Source organism: Ips typographus, linkage group LG16 (assembly GCF_016097725.1).
Source record: "Ips typographus isolate SLU linkage group LG16, UJ_Ityp_2.0, whole genome shotgun sequence".
In the NCBI taxonomy this organism is placed as follows: Eukaryota; Metazoa; Arthropoda; class Insecta; order Coleoptera; family Curculionidae; genus Ips; species Ips typographus.
In genome coordinates, this window is record NC_138437.1 from 1,725,140 (window position 1) to 1,748,249 (window position 23,110).

At 32.9% G+C, this 23,110-nt stretch overlaps 1 protein-coding gene across 3 annotated transcripts; it reads right to left on the minus strand.

The window, feature by feature from the left end:
* Nucleotides 1-1,798: 1,798 nt before the first annotated feature.
* Nucleotides 1,799-21,988, minus strand: Kank (KN motif and ankyrin repeat domain-containing protein 2 kank). 3 transcript variants are annotated; one of them, XM_081993734.1, is made up of 10 exons: nucleotides 21,751-21,988; nucleotides 20,655-20,746; nucleotides 13,024-13,238; nucleotides 12,745-12,913; nucleotides 11,771-11,946; nucleotides 10,611-11,716; nucleotides 5,139-5,342; nucleotides 2,859-3,306; nucleotides 2,574-2,774; nucleotides 1,799-2,520 (listed from the first exon to the last, which is right to left on the minus strand). In XM_081993734.1, exons 2-10 carry the CDS (start codon nucleotides 20,707-20,709, stop codon nucleotides 2,320-2,322), a joined length of 2,775 nt encoding a protein of 924 aa, XP_081849860.1. In that variant the 5' UTR covers nucleotides 20,710-20,746; nucleotides 21,751-21,988; the 3' UTR covers nucleotides 1,799-2,319. The 3 variants fall into 3 exon arrangements, with proteins under 3 accessions (XP_081849860.1, XP_081849861.1, XP_081849862.1); XM_081993735.1 differs by lacking the exons at nucleotides 20,655-20,746; nucleotides 21,751-21,988 and adding an exon at nucleotides 16,623-16,768; XM_081993736.1 differs by lacking the exons at nucleotides 20,655-20,746; nucleotides 21,751-21,988 and adding an exon at nucleotides 16,500-16,533.
* Nucleotides 21,989-23,110: the final 1,122 nt, after the last annotated feature.

Here is a 23,110-nt window from a genome sequence, read left to right on the forward strand (position 1 = left end):
ACATCGGACCATCCCGTATTGGGAGACTTTGAGCCGTCCGTGTACCAGCTTTGCACCCTTCTCGAGAAGTCACTGACCTACTATCCCAACTTTTTCTGGCTGGGATTTCTACCTTTAACATCCTTTTGAACCTAAGTCTTACGTCAGGTGCGACCACCTTTGCCCCCAGGATTGGAATATCCCGATGCATGGCGGCCGCTATAGTTGTATGTCCTTGACGCAGGTGGTTGTCACGCTTTGTAGAGCCGCATTCCATCCTCTGCAGCGCCACAGCGGCTTCCCTGCGTATCCACAGAGGTAACTCAGGAAGACCCAGAAGAACGTTTAATGGCGAGACTCGATGCCGTCCTCATTGCGCCGGTTATTGCCAGACAGGCTGTTTTAGTGCCGTTGAGGTGCTTTGTTTGTATGTTGTTAGTTAAGATGAAAAGCGGGCGTATAGTCGAGTGTTTTGGTTTAAAACCGAACTGATATGGTGGTCTGTACTGTCCAATTCGTTCTTGAAGTTTTTTTTTTATAATGAGTTCGAACAGTTTACTAAGTACTGGAAGTAGTGTAATGAGTCTGAAATTTTGCGTTTGTATGTGATTAGCAAGCAGACGGTGATCCAACAAGGCGCTTCCACCATGTCACGTTAGGGGGTAGATCAGAGGAAAGCAAACTCAGGAATCCATAAGTAACCCACTTTATTTCAGAAACTAAGACAATAATTACAATGCTCTTACCCCCAGATTACAAGTTATACTTTTTTATGGCCAGATGATTGGAACCAAGCTCATTTATCACATCAACATTTTGTATAATATTTGTCAGGTTTGCTGTGTGTAGCAATACGTCTGGTGTCGAGTCTTCGTTTTCTGGCATTAAGTTTAAGTCGCCAATGATTATTGCATACTTGTAAAGACATGCTTTAGTGAGTATGTTTTGTTCAATGTCTGAATGGGGATGAATGTATGCTAGGAATATATGGATTTTGTCGTCCAGGTAAGGTATGGTAAAGTGAAGGCAGTCGTTTAGTGGGTTGTTAAGTGAAGGAGGATTTGATTTACCTAATTTTAGTATAGGTTTAAATAGTACAGTAGCCCCCCCTTCTGGCATTGTTTACAGTATTTCCATGTTTACATATGAATTGCCAGTCCCTGTATGTTGTTAGTGTTTGTCCCAGTTTTGTTTTGGTTTCCACTGGTGTCTTGCAGACCAGTTCTGTGGTCGAAAGAGTTGCATTTACTGGATGGAGCAGGAAATGGATGGTGGTGATTTACTCTTCACGATCCTGAACACACGGCCAAGGAAGTGTACTGCTCCATCATTCATTAGTTTCTCGTACGTGGTGAGATCTCCTGTTACTAGTCTCATAAGCAAGGTTGGGCTGTTTCTCTCCCTAGAGATGATTCTTTTACAAAATCTATCTTGCAAACCCACTTGCGTAAGAGTTTTAAGAACATCTCATCTGAGATATCTATTTCCACACCTGTAGCAACCACTAAGTACGAGGGTAATATGTTTTGTGTATGTCATGTATTACGTAAATACTAGACAACTTCTTGCTTGTAATTTCATCAATTCATATCCTACATAGAGCCTTAATGGTGTGTTTAAGCCTGGCAGGAAAGACCTGGGGTTGTAACTCAAACATTCTGAGATGGATGTATAGCATGATTAGACGTATTCGTATTGTATTACATTAAAACCAGCCAAGGTATTGCTAGGAATACCCTCAGTAAATTTATTTGTAGCTTACAAGAAAATTGATATAAGTTCTTGTTTCTATAGGTTTTTCAACTTTATCAAATGACACTTTTACTACTTTAACATATCAACCTTTATTAATTCATATAATAGTGTTGTTTTATTACATTGTGGTGTACTTGCTAACACCATAAAAGAGACAGAAAAAATGCTTAAACATATTTTTAGTCAAATAGGTAAATCAACAAGACCTTAGTAACCAGTATTAAAAACAAATACAGTTAAATTAAAATAATGGAATGTTAATTGGTACTGGTGCCCTACACTGGAAATAACAATGAAGAGAGCTAAGATTTATGTTAGATACTTAAAAAGCTTATAAGAAACAACTTATCAAAGGTGATCCTAGCTTCTCACACTCATTAGTTAATCTAGAAGATTGACATAATTCGTTGAATACATCTTGTAACAATAAGTACACAATAAAATACATATGAAATATATATAGTAACAAAGACAGGGTACAAATTGGCAACGTTTCTTACACTTAGTACTGTGTTAGCAACTATTTACAAAACAGTATGGACACTTTTAAATATAATAGAAACTAGAGGGTAAATTCCACGTAAATTACTTCCTTGGATCAGTTAAGGCACGGTGACTACTTCTAATTGGTAGAGGAGATGAGGGGGTTTTCGGACTGTTTGAATTAAGTTTTTTTAGTTTCGTAGATTGAGCAGTTTTTTGATTATTTCGTTCGTGAGCGTAAAGGAGCACTCCAATGTGTCTATGACCGGCTTCCATAGCAATTTTCAATGCTGTGCTACCATCCTAGAATATACAGTCGAATAAGGTGTGTTGGGATTTATTCTCATCATACTTACAACATCAACAATGCTAGAATCGCAATCGGGATGCGATAGGAAATTCTTGACAATTTCGATGTGTCCATGTTCAGCAGCACACATAAGAGCAGTGCTGCCATCTTCATCTTGAATGTTGATGTCCGCACCTGCTTCTAAAAGCATCCTGACCATGTCAAGACGTCCATGACTAACCGCCAACATTAACGCAGTTTGACCATGCTAAAAGCAGTCACAATTCAGTACAACCTTCGTTTATAAATTATTTTGTTCGAATGGATTAGGAGAGTAACTTAAAATACAAACCTGCGCTGCTCTGATATTAACATCAGCCATCTGAAACAGTCTCCTAACAACATTGGCATGGGTCTGGCTTTTAACTTCAGCAAGGGAAACCAGCATCACACTTGTGTATCCAGCTTTATTAGGTTTATTTATGTCGCAGACCTTTGAATCCAACAAAATGGACACCACATCAAAATTTCCGTGTGATACTGCGTAATGCATTGCTGTGTTTCCGCTAATGTCCGTCATGTTAACTACATATTGCAGAAGTAAAGAGGACATGTCTTCGAAGGCATCTAAGTAATCTTCCACATCTAATGGATCTGCTGTTACTAAGCTTGATATTTTGAACCATTCCTGTTGTACAATGTTAATAGCGCTGTGGTTTTTAACGGTCCTGTTTGGACTTTTTTGGAGCGAGTCGTTGAGCACTTTTAGAGCACCTTGCATTTCTTTACTTGGAGTTGCTCTGAAAATATATTTAATACGTTATCATCTATAATAATAATATTGTAGCTGAAATAATGTATAATTCCAATAATAGAATTGTTTTAAAGTATGGGAAATGTAGCTAAAACCAAACCTATATTAACAAAATTGACGGTTGAAACAAAAAAAATGTATTCTGTGACTCTGACTTTTTTAAGGGATGCTTTCAAGTTTATTAGAAACATTCTGATTAAGTTGTCTAACTTACCAAAATACAGGGCGGTCCAGAAAGAAAGTAGGAACAAAATAGTTATATACAAACACATCTAGAATATTTTCGTTTTTTCAGCGTTCTTCTTTATCTAAATCAGTGGATGGATTTTTGCTCGACAACCCTGCTAACTGACTCTATTTTGGTCTAAATGTAATTTTGTGAAAACCAAGCCTCAAAAAGTAATACAATAAATTAGGGTTAGGCAACTCAGGGTTGGGCCATAACCATATATGAGGCAACGTTGTGTCGACACGTTAAAAATAGGAAGGCATGTTATTGATTTTGGTCATTTGTTAAAAAATCGTTCTTCAGAATAAACATTACCAGAGTAGATCATCTACTAAGATGAAACAGGGCAGAAACAACAGATTCATCTTACTGTTTCACTTAAATGTTCAAAAGATAGAACTTCCCTTACTTTGTTACATATTTCTTCTTAGACAATATAGTGGAAATTGACCAAATTTGAAGCAGAAGTGAAGAGCATTTTTATTAAGAAATGCATTATTCTTTAAACTCGTTTTTAGACGAGAACATCAAGAAGTTATACTTACAAATTTCCTATACAAAAATTATTTATCTAATAGATGAAGGCTAAAAGAAGTAATACACAAATTTGGAAGTTATATCTCAGATCTAAAATGAAAGCAAACAAATTGAGAAAAAAATTAGAAAATTTATTTTGAAAAAGCTCATACTTGAAATTCGTTCTATGAAAAAAACTTTGGAGAACATTTCATAACGGTTGACTTGAAAATTACCAAATTATCGCCATTTTGATACGATTTTCGTGGAATTTTAAACGTTCTATTAATTTTACAGTAAAAATTGTTCAATTCAATCTAAAATTACCGTATTTTGAAATGTTCTTTAAAAAAATATAAAATAACATATTTTGTTGAACTCATCCAGTAATGTTTGTGTCCTGGTGAACAACGTGAACGAAACGTGTGTAAAAAATCTTAATTGTCGATTTATTTATAAATATCTCAAGAATATACAGCTGAGTATGTTATCCGTGCATAAATGCCATTATTACACGCTATAACACAAATTACTCTTGTAATACAGTGTGTCCCAAATTGCTTTTACATGCATTTGGATCTCGAAAACGGTAAGAGCTACAGAGTCGGTTAAGTGGGGAAAGTTTTAGAGAATTTTATGTGAAACTTATTTCCGGTTTCCAAATTAAATTATCTTTTTCAATTTTCCGGAAAATTGGGAAAACGTCAGAGGCTGCATTTTAAACACTCTTTAACAAAGCCAAAGACAGTTTAGAACCAAAACACAAAACCGAATTTGAGAGATGCTGGGTATATGGTTGGTTGGGATTCTCTATCTTAGTGCGTTTCTCACAAAGAGTCAAGAAAATATATATTTGTATGACAAAATAATTTAATAGGTAACTTCTGTTCGAAAAAACTGTAAATTTAATAAAACTTAGTTAGGTTAGTAAGTTAAATAATATACTGGGAGAGCTATGTGAACTAATACAAGTTTGGTTTTGTACAGTAGTTGCAAGTTTATGTTAATTATTGAATTTGTACCAAACATTTCATTATTTTCGAGTAACATTTTTTTGGTGCAATAAAACTTACTTTTTTCGATTTTCTGAAGGTGGTTGGAAAATTGTAGATTCAGAAACAGGCAGTGTTCCTCCCTGGGTAAGAGTTTTCTGAGATTGCGACTTCGAACTAGGAATGTTGGCTGGCACATCGAGCTTGAAGTTTTGCTTAACCTTATCAAACGGACTTATAGCTTCTGTAGATACGGATTTGGGGGTTAGGTCTAAGCCTGATAACCTAGAATAAACCACTTTTATGTATTCACTAAGCACAGAAAATAAAAACCAAAAAATACCTAGTTAAAAGGATATGTTGGCGCATATAAGAGCACTGATCAGAGTTTAGGTGTTGAGTTTGCTTAGAAGTTAACATTCGTACAAGCGATTTAAAATTCTTCAAGCCATAGCAACAAAAAAAGCGAGAAGCGATGTTTTGCTTATGATACGAAACGCATTGTTGTCCTACTGAAAGAACTTGGAAATCATCAATAATGATTTCCAGGACGCGCACGCCCTTTCGAATGTGCGCCACCCCTTGGGCTGTATTAGCCCCTTATCAACGACGGCATCAGGGTGAAATACACCACTCCTGTTAAATGTGTAATGTATGTAATTTAACATTTGCTCTAGTATCACAAATTAAGAGATACAAATGTTTCACAATTTTTTTTATATAGTACACAGGGTGTTTAAAACTTTTCATAATGTAAAAAAATTAATAAGCATCTCTTTTGAGCGGGAATTAAATAAAATTGTTTTGCTTTTCATATTCTTAACTAATATCAATGGATTTTGTAACAAAAATGAATAGACCGGAAGTTGTAATTTTTTGTATTTCTTACAATATACTCCTTTGAAATATACAGGATCATTCATCTGAACGCTTTTAAGTAAAATACTAGAGATGTGTAATAAAGTTAATGAAGACCTTATAAAATTAGTCACGTCTCTACAGAGTGTTGTATAAGCATGTAGCATGAGTGAAATGTATAATTATTTCTATTATTTCTTGTCATATTCCTTAGTGTTACTATAGTTTTGCCTTTTCATTTAACTATTTAAACTAACAAGCATGTACTTGAGTACTGCTTTAAATAAATAAATAATGTTTTAATCTTTCTATTCAGATTAATAAAAAACAATAGAAATTAAAATAGAGGTCGTTTACCCAGAGTTTGGAACCCCCAAGATAACTTATTTAAACAATTAGAGGAGATTTATGTCTGATTAGACAGTTAACCTCTGACCTTCCATCATATCTGAGACTTAATTTAATAAACAACAATGTTTGGGTAAGTAGTAAAGTCGTCTGGCCCACTATTAAATGATTAAACATGTCTCGCCTTTCAGACATCTATAACAGATAAAATATAAAATAAACAGAAAGTTGCATAGATAATACATTGACAATTTAATACGGAAATGAGGATTGTTTCATTATCAATTGACCTGAAAGTTGAAATCCTATCAAACTATACGTTTTAGGTACAAACAAGGTGTATAAAAATAATCATTGGGTAATTTGAATAACTTGATGTGATATTATGACAATTTACATAAATTTGACAGCTGTTGCTAGGAACTCACGAAACAAACAAACAACAACAAGATGGTTCTCAAAATGGACATTGATATTCCTGAAAGTAGCCGATTTACATTATATGAATTTTGATTCAGTTAAGACCATAAAATGTAGAGGTTATGTGGAATAGTGGAATTTTTGCCAGAATTTTCAATGTGGGGTGAATTGACTAGTTTCAAGGTTATAACCTAATTTTTCTTCTCAAACTAAAGGAAATAGAGCAGAATGAGTGACCTCCAGTTGAATGAAGGAAAGTGGAGTTTGTAAACTGACATAGATAGTCTAGTTTTAAGGTTAGAACCTTCAAGCTTGGGGCAGTTGACTAGTACCCCTTTGAGGTTATACACAATTTTTTCCAGAATTTTGTCTTCCAAATAGAAAGAAATACTGTACTTTGAGTAATCCCCTATTAAATCGAGGTGGAGAGTTATCAAACTGTCATTCAAATTACAGTTTTTAGAGACCAAAGTTGAAAGTTTGACTAGTGGCTTTTAAAGTTATGTTAAATTAGGTAAAACTGTAGCCAAATCTGACAGCTGTCAATATGCAATGGCAGGTGAAAACTAGAATTGTCAAACCTAAATCGACCATCACAGAGAAATTTTGAAAATAATTCGTTTTGATCCCGGGTATCTACCAATTGTGGCAGCTGTCAATTTTTAGAATGACAGAAAATCGACATTTTCAAATTCAATATGGCTACCAAACTTAATAAATCTGACAGTCATTGGAAATTAACAGTAAAAATCCAAGAACACGATTTTTTTGAAGCCTTTCAGACAATTAAAAAGTTACATAGATAGTACATTGACATTTTTATAAAGAAATGCATCTTGTGTCTTTCCTAATTGACATGAAATTTGAAATTCTGCTAACTAAACATTTTAGGTACATACAGGGTGTATTTTAAAACACTGTGTGTCAAATGTGTCACTTATATTAAATGTCGACCATGGTGTAGTGTTTTTTTTTAATTACCTTTTTTAACTGAGATATTCGACTTCCACATTTAATTGTGCGCTAATTTAATCAAAAACTCTCATTATCCAAAATTCCTTGAAGAAAATCCGATTCATTGGTTTTGTTTTATTAGAAATCAACTTTCAATACGCTAAGTAACTGTCAAATCGTACCATTTTGTTCGTTTTTTTAAAGTATAAACCTGTTTTAAACACGTGACACCAGTTTTAAAACATCTCCAATTTATACTGTTTTCAAATCAATATTTTAAATATATTTATACTCAAACACCATTCAGTTTAAACCATTTATAATTATCCTTAGACTTTATAAAACTTAATATAAAACCAATCATACTTTATTAGTGAATCTTAGAGTCCGAATTTCTAGGAATTTTGCTTTTTGTAAATAATAAAAGCAACCAACCTTTGACATCTGACGTGAACGATTTACGCAAAAACACGTCATTTGACAGATTTGTTTGCTTTTATCTTCTTTTTGTGCTTATTTGCTGCTATTTTTTGTATGGTTTTATTTTGTATAGGTTAATTTACAATTGCAATAGCTATATTGAGATATTGAAAGCTTCTGAGAGTCAAAAACATACCAATTATCTGTTGCAGTGTATGGGTGTGTATGGGTAAGTATCAATTTACAAATTTAAAATGACCAAATGCTCCGAAGTAGTCTAAAAAAATGTAAAAACATTCCAAAACACTATAGAAGCTACAAAATGCCTTGCAAAAGTTTACAAAACAGCCTAGAAGAAGAGTCAAAAAGCTACCAAACGCTTTTCAACTTATGCTTCTAAAGCAGTATAAGTTTGTAGAACCGTCTATAAATTTTCAAATGCTTTAAAAGCAGTCGAAAACCTTCAATGCTTTTTAAATTCTCCAGAAATTTTCCAAAGCTTCTAAAGTAGTCTAAAAAGATTTCAAAACACTATAAAAACTCCAAAATGCTTCTAAAGCAGTCTAAAGCCTTCCAAAAGCATTTAGAACAGTATAGAATCTCTAAAAACTTTTCAAGACAGTCTAAAAGTTTCCGTATGTTTTTAGAGCAGTTTAAAAACTATCAAAAGTTTCTAAAACCGTCTACAAGGTTTCAAATGCCTTAAAAGTAGTCCAGAGCGATTTCAAAACACTACAGACACTTTAAATTGCTTGTAAAACAATCAGAAACCTTTCAAAACAATCTAGAAGCTTCCAAAAGCTTTTAGAACAATCTAAAAGATTCCAAATGCTCTTCAACTAGTCTAGGAGCTCCCAAAATATATCAAAACAGTCTCCAAAAAAGCTTCCAAAAAATTATAGAATTTTCTAAGAATTTCCAAATGGCTCTAAAGCATTCTAGAACCTTCAATATACTCTTTAAACTGTCCAAATACTCCTCAAGTAGTTTAAAAAAATTTTAAAACACTACGGGAACTATAAAATGCTTCCCAAGCAGTCGAAAGCCTTTCAAAACGGTCTGAAAGTTTCCAAATGCTCTTCAACTAGTCTAGATGCTCCCAAAGGATATCAAAGCAGTGTAAAAGCTTTCAAAAAAATTCTTGAACCGTCTAAGAATTTCCGAATGCCGCTAAAGCATTCCAGAACCTTCAATATATCTATCCTATTAAACTGTCCAAAAACCTTCCAAATGCTCCTGAAGTAGTTCAAAAAAAAAGTTTTCAAAACAGTCTAAAATCTTCCCTATGCTTCTAAAGCAGTTTAAGAGTCAACAAATTCTTAGAACTTGAACTCAAAAAAAGTAAAAAAAAAATTGCATATCTAATTGCTTTTCATTGATTTTTGTGCTTTTTTAAGGAAAATAATTTTGCTTTTTATGTGTTTTTTTGCACGATATTAGTGCTTTTTAATCCGGACTCTGTTGATTCTTGAGGAGCTTTTAGTGATCTTTATTTATTAAGACCATTCATTTCTCAAATGTTATAATGTCTTGTTACACATTCTTCGCATATAGCTTTAACAAAGAGTATTGGATTAAAAAATAGACAGGATGTTCAATGAATTTCTGTTTAAAAATACCTTTAAATTTTTGTAATAGTTTTAACCCTTCTAATTCTACAATATATTTAGTAAGATACAGGTCGGACATATTGCAGGTATTTTAAATGTGAAACTAAAAGTAATAATTACGATCCCATCAAACTACTATAGTTCCCAGAAAAAATGTTTTTTTGTGAATTTGGGGCACAGAGAGTGCTTAAATTCAACCAAAATCAAATATTGTGATTTTTGTTAATTAAAACAAAATTCTACACCTACACATTAAATTAAATGATGATTAACGACTGCAAATAAAACTATTCAAATGTTTGAACTATTAAAAAAGACCTAACAATGGTTTTAAAACACTCTTAAAAATATTATCAAACCTGAATACTTACCAGTTATATCACAGGTTTCAACAATGATATATCAAAGTATTATATTATATTAAGTATGAGGATATAGGCCTTTTGGTTATATACTACTCACGAAAGGTCTTTTTAGAGCAACGTTTTATCTCTAGTTTTATATTGTAATAATATCTTTGCAGAGTGTTTTAAAACTTTAGTGGTAACTTGACTTACTTGGCACCAATCAATAGCGTTAAATTACAGACAATAGTCAAAATCTCCTTAAAATACTAGGGCTCCCACACCAAAAGTCTGAAAAATGTTATGTCTTTTGCTCCTTGTAGGAAGGCCTAAATCTGGTTATCAATTTCTTCATAAATCTCGTAATATTTGTTTTACTCTATTATATGTAGTTGCAATAGAAAAAATTACAGCCACTGAACAAGAAAAAATAAATGTAAAAACAAACCAAAATACAAAACAAAGTAAAAAATTGCGGCCAGTTACCCTGTGAAGACTATAAACTATAATATGCATTTACCAATCAGTTTTCATTCATTCAATTCTGGACATCAGGGTTGTAATTATATACTACACTTAAATAAAAAAAAATTACTTACTTTTCTAGTGAAACTGGAGATTTCTCTGTAGGAGAGGTGCAGTAAACCTTTGTGTACGTATCTTGCCTCCTAAATTTTCGAGCCTCAATTGGAGTTGTTGGTACTGGTATCCTGCTTGGAGTAGGACTAGAAGGACTTTCTTTCGGTACATCAGGTTCTTTAACCACAGATTTCTCATACATTTTCTCCTCTGATACTTCTTTTTCCATTGCATGCGGGGATGTAGCTCTATCTACTCGTGGCTTAGGTTCCGGAACTGGTAAATCTTTGGTGTCGGTAAGTTTAGAAGAACTATATGTTTCGTGTTGAGTACTTTTTTCTGTAGATTTAGGTTGGTGTTGTGTAGATTTGCTTCTTAAAGTTACCTCAACTTGGGATGACTTATCTGATTTGTCTACAGTGTAATCGTATTGCACACCTATACTATTACTTATTATTGTTTTATTGCTACTGTTCACTGTATGTTTGCTTGTGGTGTCTAAAGCTGCTAATGATAATGGCTTGGGGTCTACAGATGATTTATGTTCTAAAGATTTACATTTATCACAGACTGTGTTTACTTTGTCAGTTGAAATACCTATGGAATTGCTGTCAATTTTTTGCTGGGTGGCAACGCTTTTGAGAATCTTCTGAATGTTGTCAGTTTGTGTGACTGTGCTAACAGTTATTGGTTTTATTTCTACAGTCTGTACACTGTGGTCGCGTTTTTCTTTTCCTGGGAAGGTTTGAGTTCCTTTGGTGATGCTGATCTTATTAGGACTAGTCTCTAAGTTTAAGAATTTTGTTTTCTCTGGTAACCATTTGTCAGCATATTCTGTGGTTATGGTTGATGCATCTTTCATATTAGGGCACTGGTGACCTACTCCAATATTTCGAGTCAACACTGTACACATCACCCCACAGTCTTTTCTAGGTAATGGTGAGGGTGAGGATTCTTTTTTAATTTCGTCCTCTTTGATGTGAGTAAAGCTATGTGTTCTTTCTCTTTGATGGTCTGACGTATCACGAATATAGTTGCCATTTAGGTTATTAAATTTTATACTTTCGCTAGACTTTAATTCTTGCCGCAATCGATTATTTTCTATTCGAAGTTTGGCTAATTCATCCTGAAATAGTTTTGTGTACACAGAACTTTGATTAAGGTAACATGCAGGACTTACCTGTAAATCTGGTATTAATTTAACTTGATATTCCAACTGTTTGGTACGGTCTAAACTTAAGGCTAGGGCCTCCCTGATTTTCTGTAATGCTGTAGGACTAAGACCGCATGATTCGATACTGACCATATCAAACTCAGGCTTCAACGGTCCATCCTGGCTTGGCAATACTGGAGACGCTGAGATTCGAGAAAAGATCGCTGATATTAACAAATCACTTTCAAAATTATCCAAACAGAACAAAAGTTCGAAATATAAAATCTTTATAGACAATAACCGATTAATATAGAACACTTTGTTATCTAAGCTCGTATAACTTCCTGAGATATCTATAGAGATAAGGCGATCGATAAACAAAATGATATGCATAAAGCCCGTACACAAAAACCACGCACATATTAACACAACATTTGTAACTAACAATTCGTCGTAAGCCATTTGTCTAAAACACGATGTAAAAATGGTACCGTACTACTTACAGCAAGACGAAAGTAGGAATAAAACTGTTCTGTATACGAATATTTACGGTTGGCTGGGTAACGCAAGTTTAAAAGTTCATGCCCCGATGACTACTTCCTGCCAATCATTTTAATACAAAATTCTAGTGGCGTCAAATTTGTTAAATAGTTTTGAAGAAAGTGCGTTCAACTAGCCGAGCTAAACTGACCCTTTTCACTACGTCCCTTAAGCAAATAAACCCTTAAAAGTGCCTTCATAGGTAGGTAGGTAAAGCACCCTTTATAGGAAACACTCTGAGCCTGTGAAAGTTGTTTACTAAAATTACTTAACCCATTAACAGCGCAAAATTACATAAATATATCATTAACTACCTCATGGTCATCATCGACTTTCAGTAAGCTGTTGTCTCACTTAAGGGTAAACCTACTTATTGTGACGTGACGAGTATACGTGAAAGGTGCTGGTAAATGGTTGTTACGATGTTACCTGCCTAACAAATTTCTCACGTTGGTACATACCTGACACAGCTGTAACATCTGGTAAATTGTTTGATAGTTGATTTTTTGATCTTTGCAATGCTCTTTCGAAATCGGATAAAGCATTATCAAAGCCCTCATTGATTCGATTTACATTTTGGACTTGGACTGGTGATGAAAATGCCCTTGGCGTTTCCTGAATTGGACTAATCTGTAATAAACCCAAAAAAAATTATTACGTAGCAAATATTGACAAAAATTATTACTGTTTTCTTTACAATGTAAAGTCCTTATTTTTAGTATACATGAGTCACACTTTACCTTGGTTGTGGTTTCATTTAAAGGTTGTAGAGGAGTTGCTAATCCAAGCAGTACTTCCATACTATGTCGTTGTTTCCGTCGGTCTTTCCTTCTCTTAATAGACCCCGTCCTATTCTTGTCCTCTTTACTAATGGATTCGCAGTATCGCACAAAATCCAGGTCAATGTGGTACCCATATGGGCAGCAAGTGCACTCATCATACCAACAAATGTATCCTATAAAATTATACATATGAGTGTGGGTTCCCATTTTTACATCATTTAAATGACTTGGTTCCACATGTGTCTTTTAAGCCCTTTATCAAATCAAGGTCTACCAATTATCCCATGCTAACCAGATGAGTAAATCACAATTTGGTAAAGTTTTGCACATTTTCGTAAAATCAACATATTAGTACAGTAAGACTCACATTACTAGAAAATACTCCTTAACTTAAGGGAATCTAATATTTTTAGTAATGTGTCCAGTACTACCTGATTTAAAGGAATGCGTTTTAACTTGATGCTAATCAAAGATTGTTTGAACTGGTTACGGATGTTTTACGTTTGAAAATAGCCTCCAAATCAACTGGTCTTCATGTTTTCAATTTTTATTAGCGTGTAAATGTAATGCAAATAGATTCTCTAAGTTTGTTTATACAAAGTGTAGTCTGTCATAATTTATGCGTTGAATAGTGTCATTTTTAGATGGGTCTTATTAACGTATTTTACCTACAATTTCTCAAAAACTAGAGCAAGTAGGTCTACTCAAACAACAGCGAGAGCTAATTGTTATCATTTTTGTCAATATGTAATGAGTACAAGGACAATAAGGTCATAAACCATTTTTATGTTAAGTAACCAACACAAAAATAATTAAAAAATAAGTACTTTTTTGTACACCGTATACTTATATTACTTTTGCCTACTGTGGTTAAAATACTAATTTTAAACGTTTTATTTGGTTCTCTTATTGTTCTGTTTCTATAATACTATACTGAAACAGACCTATCCCATAGGTAAATAATAGTCCAAAGTGGAAAATTAAAATGACTGTCAAATTTGACAAATCACACTAAATTTGAGCGAAAATACAGTTTCTTGAATTATCTACCATTTAAATGGTTAAAAAATCAACGAATCTAATACTTATTTGGTACACTATGAATGCATGTCTCCCTATCCCTTTTCTGCTTACTACGTGTTGAGCGAGACAGAATATATTATTGACTTCTTACCAAATGGGTTGCGGGTTGCCATATCCACTTTTTGTTTTCACCGAACTGAGTTAAACCCCTAGAAACTGTGTAAGAATTTGTATACCTTCTTAGACCTGCATTCGTTCTTTTTGTAACAGTAAATACCCAAATTTCTAAGAATCACTTGAATGGAACAGGTAACCATTGGTTAAGTTTTGGCAACGCCGCACAGGTCACAATCTAGTGAATTCGCAACCTGCTTCTAGCCTTCCACCTACGTTATAAAATTGAAGCGATGATGCCACTTCTACTAAGATAACCTCAAAAGAATGAAGAAAATTCAATGAAGGTAGCATATTTTTTTCAATTAATGCTATGTTATGCTATCATTTCTGATTATTTTTAGGTTACAAAAGATACAATATATCAGTAACCTTTAAATCACTATTTGGCCATATTATCATAGGTTGTCAAAGGTCTTTTAGAATCTGTTTAACATTTTTACATATAGTTACTTAGTAAAAAAGTCAATTTGCTGAATTATTTAGAAAGAAAGTCTGAATTTCCAATTTAACAAGTGATTTTACTAGTTAGAGAGTGATGTATAGTGATAATGTGTTAAATAATAAGTGTAACTAAACAACAGAGTTATTTACATAATAATAAAGACAGATTGACGTGAATTTGACTATTTCTATTTTGATATTTCAAAACTCAATTAATCTCTCAGGTTAGGGTGACACACTACATCAATTTAAATTTTAGTTACATAGAGAAATAAGGAAAACAAATAAATACAGATTGAACTAAAGTCTGATAATGATGAGCGATTAAGAAATGAGAGAAATATCTCGATTATGGCAGAATAATCTATCATTCGATTATTAGGTACACCTGAACCATCGAATAATCCAAATATTTCTATTAGGGAATGGCTGATTGAATGTTCAAAATTCAAACAAAGGTCGAGTATAATCATTCGACGATTACTCTTTTTGAATACAGATTTAAGCTCCTAATTTAAATATAATATTCAATTAAAAATGTTGCTAATAAAACAGTTTTTTTAATTTGAGATCTTCTATATATTTTTTCCTTCTGATTCTAATTTATTACTGTCCTGATTTTTGTTTTTCTATGTCTTATGTATATTTTAATTTTATGTTGTTTGTTAGTTGTGTCTGATTATTCCATAATCGATTTAATAATAATAATAATAAAGACTTTATTTACAATTATTGATTATCGATTAACACTAGTCTGAATTCAACAATTTTCATTACAACCATCGAAGTATTAAAGTATACTGTTAAAATATTTGATATTTTATAACTCGGTTATTTTAACACGTACAGGGCGTTTCAATATATCAAATTAGTCCCTCAAATTCACTTTTTATTACCCTGTATATAGTTCTGTAGTGAGAATGTCAATAACTCAAATAATTAATAATAAATAAAGATTGAACTACCTAAGAGCCTGAATTGGACAGTCTATCCTTAAAACTCGGTTATTTTCATAGTTACCGAATGATCCAATATTTAATTAGTAATCCTTCAAATTCTCGTTTGATTACTCTGTAAAGTTGTGTTGTAGAAATTTCAAATCAGAGTTATTTAGTAATGAAAATAATTGAAATTAAATATAGATATACTTCTCATTGGTGATTTAGAATGCAAAATACAGGGTGTTTCTCAAATAAGTACTGTTCATTTAAATTAGTGATTCGTTTACAATTTTGAACTAAGTTTTTTTAATAACTTCAAAGGACAAGACGTATGTTATTTATTTTTTATAATTAGGTTAGGTTAGTTTCGGTTAACTCGTTGTATAAAATGATCATATGGCAAATTTTCTTAAATCTAATTAATTAACTAAATAAATTAGTAAAAATAACATCCATTTACAATGTAGAAATTTAAAACATTTTCAACGAGATTTGTCCAAAATAAATGTGGCTGACATCGCCTTCAGAAAGATTTATTATTTGTTTTGTAGGAATGCCATTTAAAACTTCTAAGCCAACCATAGATTTATTTTTATCTTAAGCAAATAGAGATGCATGATTTGTGGTTATTCAGGTCCATTAATAATATAAAAATTACAATAAAAGCTACTTAAAGTATCTGAGATTTTTTAGATAAGCAAAAATGTCATATTTGAAGAATTTAAAAGTTTCTGGTGAAAACACACTTAAAAACCGAACTACAGTCACAATGTGTTAATTTTAAAAAATAAAGTAACTTAGACTGCAATTTTATAATATTTATTTATATTTCAGATTCAAACAGATATTTACCTTCATTATCAAGTAGCATTTTGCACTTTGTAATCACATAACAAAAAACGACAAACAAATATATTGGTTGGATGTAAACAAAATTAATACTTTCTACGTAAGTACACAAAAATAACTACCTACCAAATAAATTACTGCAGTAATTCAAATAATCGGAATTCATTGGTTCACTAATAAAACTGCTATAGGAAAATTATTTGCGAGTTATTTTCCTGTTCAGCATCACCTATCTGACTTCAGCAACTAATCTTTTTTGGTGATAAAACTGTTATCAGTAGATACATACGCATAATGAAATCTTCTAAATGATTAGAGTTTGTACTAATATGGGGTGTCCCAAAACACCCAAATTTTCACTTGTCTATGTCAAATATTTTTTGAAGATTAGTGACAAAAGTTCAAAGTAAGATATATTATTGGATAATAATGAATGATAATAAGATGTGAAACTGAGTGTATTTTCGTCTTTTTATACTCTTAATAATTTTTAGTAAATTTTTGCCCATTTAATTGATTTATATTAATACTTTCCCATATCTTTATTAATGTTTATGACAATTTTGTTTCCAAAGTATAAAACCAGTGAAATGACAAATAAATTCAAGTAAATAAAATGTAAGTTGTATTTTCTACATGTAAAAAATCTATTATTCTCATATATTATATTTCTCTTAGAATTATTCATTATAGGTTATCTAAGCTAACCTAACCTAACTAAAAGAGTCAAGATGGCGGCATTTTTTACTGTACTTGTTATCTTGTTATTTTTTTTTTGTAACATCTATCCAGTTGCAAATTTCTTAATTTAAAAACCTGTAAAATTTAAGATATTTATTTGATTTCTAACCTAACCTGTATTACGTTTAATAACCTTTTCTAAATGATGGTTATACAAGATGGTTCAAAAGTTGACATAATCATTCATTTCATCACTTTTAATAAACTTCAGAATACTACCCTGTATATTTTTTTACAGTAAAATGTTGATTTTTGTTGTATTGAACTATATTGATTGTTTTATTTAAAATACAGCAAATTGGCACTTACTTACTGTAACAAGAAGTACACCACTTGAATTGAAATTATTTAATTTATTTGGATATTCTTGTACATTGTTAAGTGTAGGTACGAAAGCAATTATGTTCAGTTTTAACGTCTATACCTATACTACATACCTTTGATTCTAAACCCTGTACGTTATTCATCAAGTATTTGGTTAAAGCAGATTTTCTTTTTAACTTAGTAATTATTAAATTATTTATCATATTGAATTAGTAAATTTGGAAATTTATTAAAAATAATTTTTCAAAAATAACCACTAGTGGATTTTGGGATTTTACATACATAATATATTAAATCATGTATTCAAAATAGCACACTAAAGTAATGTTTTAAATAGTAAAGTATTTGACAGATGAGGATTTGGTACTTACTATTGACATATAAGAAGTTGCAAATTCCGTTATGACAGTGTTTCAAATATGTTTATAAAACTTGCATATGATTAGCATTGCTACTAAACAAATTGCGATCACGCAAAAGGGCTGCTGCTGTTCAATACTTTCCAAAATATAAAAAAGTTGAATATCTCATAAACAGTAGAGAGAGTATGATAAACAATAGACAGAGTATGATAGAAACCTGAAAAACATCAGTAAACCATAAAATTAATATTAAGATTTTTCTTTGCCTTTGTTGGTGCCTTTGTTGGATAAAGTTGATAAAGACCCTCCAATTGGGTTCAGGGATTTGCGAGGTGCTGGAGTTTGAAATTATGACACTTATTGTCAATTGTATCACATATATTATACTTTAATTACACTAGTGATTCTTGAGCAATAAGGTGAACTAGAGTAGGGTGGCTGAGTAAAGTGCTAGAACCTTAGCAGGGTCAGAGATAAGTTGCCTTATAGCTAAAGTTCCTTCAAAGTATTGGATTGGTTTGTGAGAAAAGGTAAAACAATACGAGTAGGTTGCAAATAGCAAAAGTACCTTTCAAAGTGAAGGAATTATTGAGAGAGTAAATTATAGATGTGTTGCAAATAGCAAGAGTACCTTTCAAAGTGAAGGATTTGGGGTTTGTTTTGGTTGACCGTCTTATTGGGACAGACTTGTTAGGGGTTTGAGAGCTTGGTTTTGAGAGTTTGTTTCGAATCACAGCTTGATTTTATAGTCCAAAATTCGGTTACCCACACCCAGCCAAATGGGCCATCTGGGATAAGCTTAAACAAAGAGGACTGGTTTTGGGCAAAAGATAACTGTGAAAAAGAATTTGCTAAGCCTTGAAAGAAATATTGCTGAACACTATAAAATGGTTCTTAGTAAATCTACGTTTGATGGGTTGTAAATGAAATTTCTCTTGGGACACATCTGACATTGGTTAATAAATTGTTGGACTTTGACAACATAACTTTTTTCAAATTGAAAACCTAGTAAGTAGTAAGCATTAGAAAACTGCTGCAACGCGAATGATATTATTTTATTACAATACCAATAGATTCAGCAAGTGCAAAACAGGTTGAGCTTTTAGTCCATCTAACTAAAGTGTCAAACAAATTGTTCATCCAAGTGTGTAACTTAACTTTTTGAGCGCAATAAATTGCCAAAAATAAATACGAGCCTTGATCAATTGAAACCCAACTTTGGTCCAGAAAAAATGTATTGGCAAATATATTTACAAATAATTACCACCACAATTAAGGCACATATCCCATTGTTTAATCAACCGATGTATACCCTGCTTAAAGTATTCTTGTGGCTGCTTCTCAAAGAATTCTTTTACGGCATTTTGTACTTCTTCGTCTGACTGAAAACGATTACCTTTTAACGCCTTTTTCAGTGGCCCAAAGATGTGAAAATCGCAGGGCGTTAAATCGGGACTATAGGGTGGATGCTCTAATATCCACCATTCCTTTCGTTGTAGATTTTCATTCACTACTTTGCCAACATGAGGCCGAGCATTGTCGTGCAGCAGAATGACACCACGCGAGAGCTTTCCTGGACGTTTTCGTCTTACTGTTTGATGGAGCGTGTTCAAAGTTTCATTATACCGGTTTGCGTTGATATGCACTCTAGGTTCTGTAAATGCTATGAGCAAAGGTCCTTCATGGTAAAAAAAAAATTTTTACATGACCTTGCTTGCAGAACTTTAAACTTCTTTGGTGGCGGAGAATGACTGGATGGTTCAAAATAATGACACCAAATTCGTCGCCAGCAATTATTGACGAAAGAAAGTCATTACCATTTTGCCTGTATTCCGTGAGATGTTACAAAGATAAGCCCATTCGCAAGCTTTTTTGGTCCTCTGACTAAAGGCGAGGAACCCATTGCGCACAAACTTTGCTGTAACCCAGTTTGTGTACCATACTGTGGACAAATCCCATACTCACACCAACATTTTCTGAAATTGCCCTGATTGAAATTCGACGATTTTCTCTAATCAGGCCTTCTACACATGCCACATTTCTGTCTGTTGAATGCACCTGGTCGCGGCTTATCATTGTCTCCTCTCTTCCACTCTTAAATTTTCGACACCATTCCTTGACAGTTGGATACGCAAAACATGCGTTTCCATACACTGCTTGCATTTTGCGTATGAACGATAGGAACTGATCTGACGTTTACAAATACAACTAACATTGCAAAACGTCGTTGAGTGATTACAATTGTTTCGAAGGCTAACCTGACCAAAGATGGATTTCAATTGAACAAGCCTCGTATAATATTTACTCTATTCTTCGGTTAATTATTTCTGCAATCACCCTGCATATGGTCCACGATTAAATCACCACATATACATCTATAGTAGGAACTGATATTTATGTATTAAGGACGTACTTAAATGTATGTATCTAAAACATACTGAAATAAAAATAAAAGTAAGTACTTTGTATGTACTATGTACGTCGTGTTGCTATTTGAAATAATAGGTCAACATTTTGACGAGCAATTTATATCAATGTGAACATTCCACTAATAAATTTAATATGAATGTAAAATTCATTTCACATACAAATTTCCATTAGAGAGTTAAAATGTATCTAATTGGCATTCCATGCATCTGTATGCCCATAAAAACATTAATAAACCTTCATGGGGTGAGTTTGGGTTAATTGGATACTACACACAAGTAAAATAAACTGGTATGCTACTCACCATTATCAAGACTCCTTATCGGCGAAATATTCGGTCTATATCTTGGATAGGACATCTTGTGTTAACCTGGACTCACTTGGTATTAGTTGTCACTGTAATATAAAACATAATTTTTACGTTCAGGTTGCATTATTATGACAAGTCAGGTAAATTGAATGTAAAACTTAAACCTACAGTGTCAAATTAATCCAATGTTTCTTGTTTGTTCGTGTGCTAAACATAGGAAATCATGCTAAGGTGTCAAGGTGTGTTAAATGCTTGATAATTATCACCTAAACGAAGGCGTATTAATCCAAAATTAAAATAGCCAGAGGCTTGAGTGAAAGAAGTGTTTGTTGAGAAAAAGTTGTTCGTCTTTCTGTGACATAAATAACCGCGTGCGTGCATTTTTCTTGCTTTTTTTCCAAAAAAAAACTTTGCCGTACATTTAACATATTGAAACGCACGTGTCATTCAACTGGGACTATTTTAGGAGTGCATATAATGAGCAGCCAGGCATTGCTTCTTTAATAAAAGTTCCTATCCGTGCAAAATCTAATTTGGAAGACTCTTAAAGGTTATTTACAGGAAATAGTGGCGCACCACAAAGTAAGTAAATATTTTAAGAAGAATTCCTAATTAAGTATAAATAGGATTTAAATTTAATTGTAAAAAAATATGTGGTTACAAGAACTTTGAACAAAAGATGCAATGTTCTTAGTAATTAGTTAACCAGGAAGAGCGGAGCTCTAAAAATCTATACCGCATCCCCAGCTATACTATTGATGAGCTCTAAATACTAATTTAAAGCTACTGAAAGCAACTGTGCTATTGAATGCTAATCAACGAGATTTTATTATGCAGATTCTAAACTATTTATAAAAATGACAACAACTGGGGTCTCAAAGGAATTTTATTTTTAATTATAAATTCTAACTAAAATGTAGTGAGGATAAAAATACAACTACTACAACAAAACCCACTATATAACACCATGTCATGCAAGAAAACTATTAAATTTAGGTCAAATAAATGCCTATCCCATGTGCAAGGACGGCTATTGAATAATTAATCAGGTATTAATGTAACTTCATTTAATTTGTGAATAAACGCCTACCGAATTCCAAAGAATCCAAGAGCAGCTGAAGCTTGATGTGCAATTTTTGGAAATATCATTTCTCATCAAAAGCTTAAAACAACACCTTTTAGTCCACAATTTGTCAACACTAACAATTTCGGTTTAACACAACACGAACGATTCAAAATACTGAAGTAACCAGTACCGGCCGTGTCCCCATACGCACATATTACACATCTGCTCACTCAGTTGTTTCAGAAAGCAAAGCAAGACAAACAAGTGTGCAACGAACTTCGCGCTTACACTACGACATAGCAGTACCACCATCGTAATAGCGCTTGCGTCAGGATACCTACAGGTGATTTCTTGGGAAGATACTGAAATAATTCAGCATTCAGACTGTTTCGAAGAACGAAGATCATGCTGGGCGCTAAAAGCTTTTTCAGAGCTTTCATTGATTCGTAAACCATTCTTTTATCTGCCATTCAAACCCGACCTTGAATGTTCCATTCTTAAGGTACTGCCCAGACATTCATTTTTAGTTACCAAAATGTTGGTAATTCTTTCTTCTTAGTGATTCCTGCGTTTTTTGATATTTATTTAATTGTGACTGACTATTAGTAGCAATACCAAAGTTCGGTGGTTCTAGCATACTTTCTGAACGCTCCTCGTAGATCCGGTAATTTCGCACTTTCCTATAGTGACTACTGTCGCAGTCAATAGCATCGTCTGTGACGTAAACTCAACACCAGGTAGGCAACTCAACAAACATGCGTTACGAGGGCAGTCGTAAATTAAATGTCAGGAAGAACAATGGAGACAAAAGTAATCTTACAAATCTGATATGATTTGTTTTCCGCTTGTATACAGAGTATTCTAGGACTAATATTCAAATAATTAAAATTATCAATTAAATTCAAACTAACCTATACTAACTGGTTGTTTCGTAGCTCCTCTATTCTCCAGATCTAGCCCGTGAGGACTTTCTTTTTGTTTTTCAAACTAAAAGAACATTTCAGTTTTTCGGATTCTGTCACTTTAAAAGTAAGGGTATATGCAGTTTTGGATCTGCGCCTTGCTCTTCACTATGTGTCATCCAATTTGACACTGTATGTTAGTTTTCGTTTCTTTGCTCTTCGCCTTGCTCGTCGCTCCATTATGTTTGCACTCTAAGAGATGTTCAACGAAATGGAAGATGGTTGAATGAGTTATATTTTAAAAGAAAATGTTTTATGTTTTTTATTTCATGTGTTCTCTTTTCAATATGTAGATGTAATAGTTTGTGTATAAAATGCAAGGGAACAGAACTCCCTTTCAAAATACACAAATTGAGTTTTTCCGACAGCTTTACCTCCATGGAATATAAAAAAATTTAAAATTTGGCAACCCACTAGTCGAT

What these genes read in the sequence shown, in the direction of transcription:
- Kank (XM_081993734.1), bottom strand. Translation starts at nt 20,709, where the DNA reads ATGTCCTATCCAAGATATAGACCGAATATTTCGCCGATAAGGAGTCTT. An exon ending in TCTCCAGTTTCACTAGAAAA is followed by an intron (nt 5,343 to 10,610) that starts GTAAGTAATTTT and finishes GGTTTATTCTAG; the next exon opens with GTTATCAGGCTTAGACCTAA. An exon ending in CCTTCAGAAAATCGAAAAAA is followed by an intron (nt 3,307 to 5,138) that starts GTAAGTTTTATT and finishes ATATATTTTCAG; the next exon opens with AGCAACTCCAAGTAAAGAAA.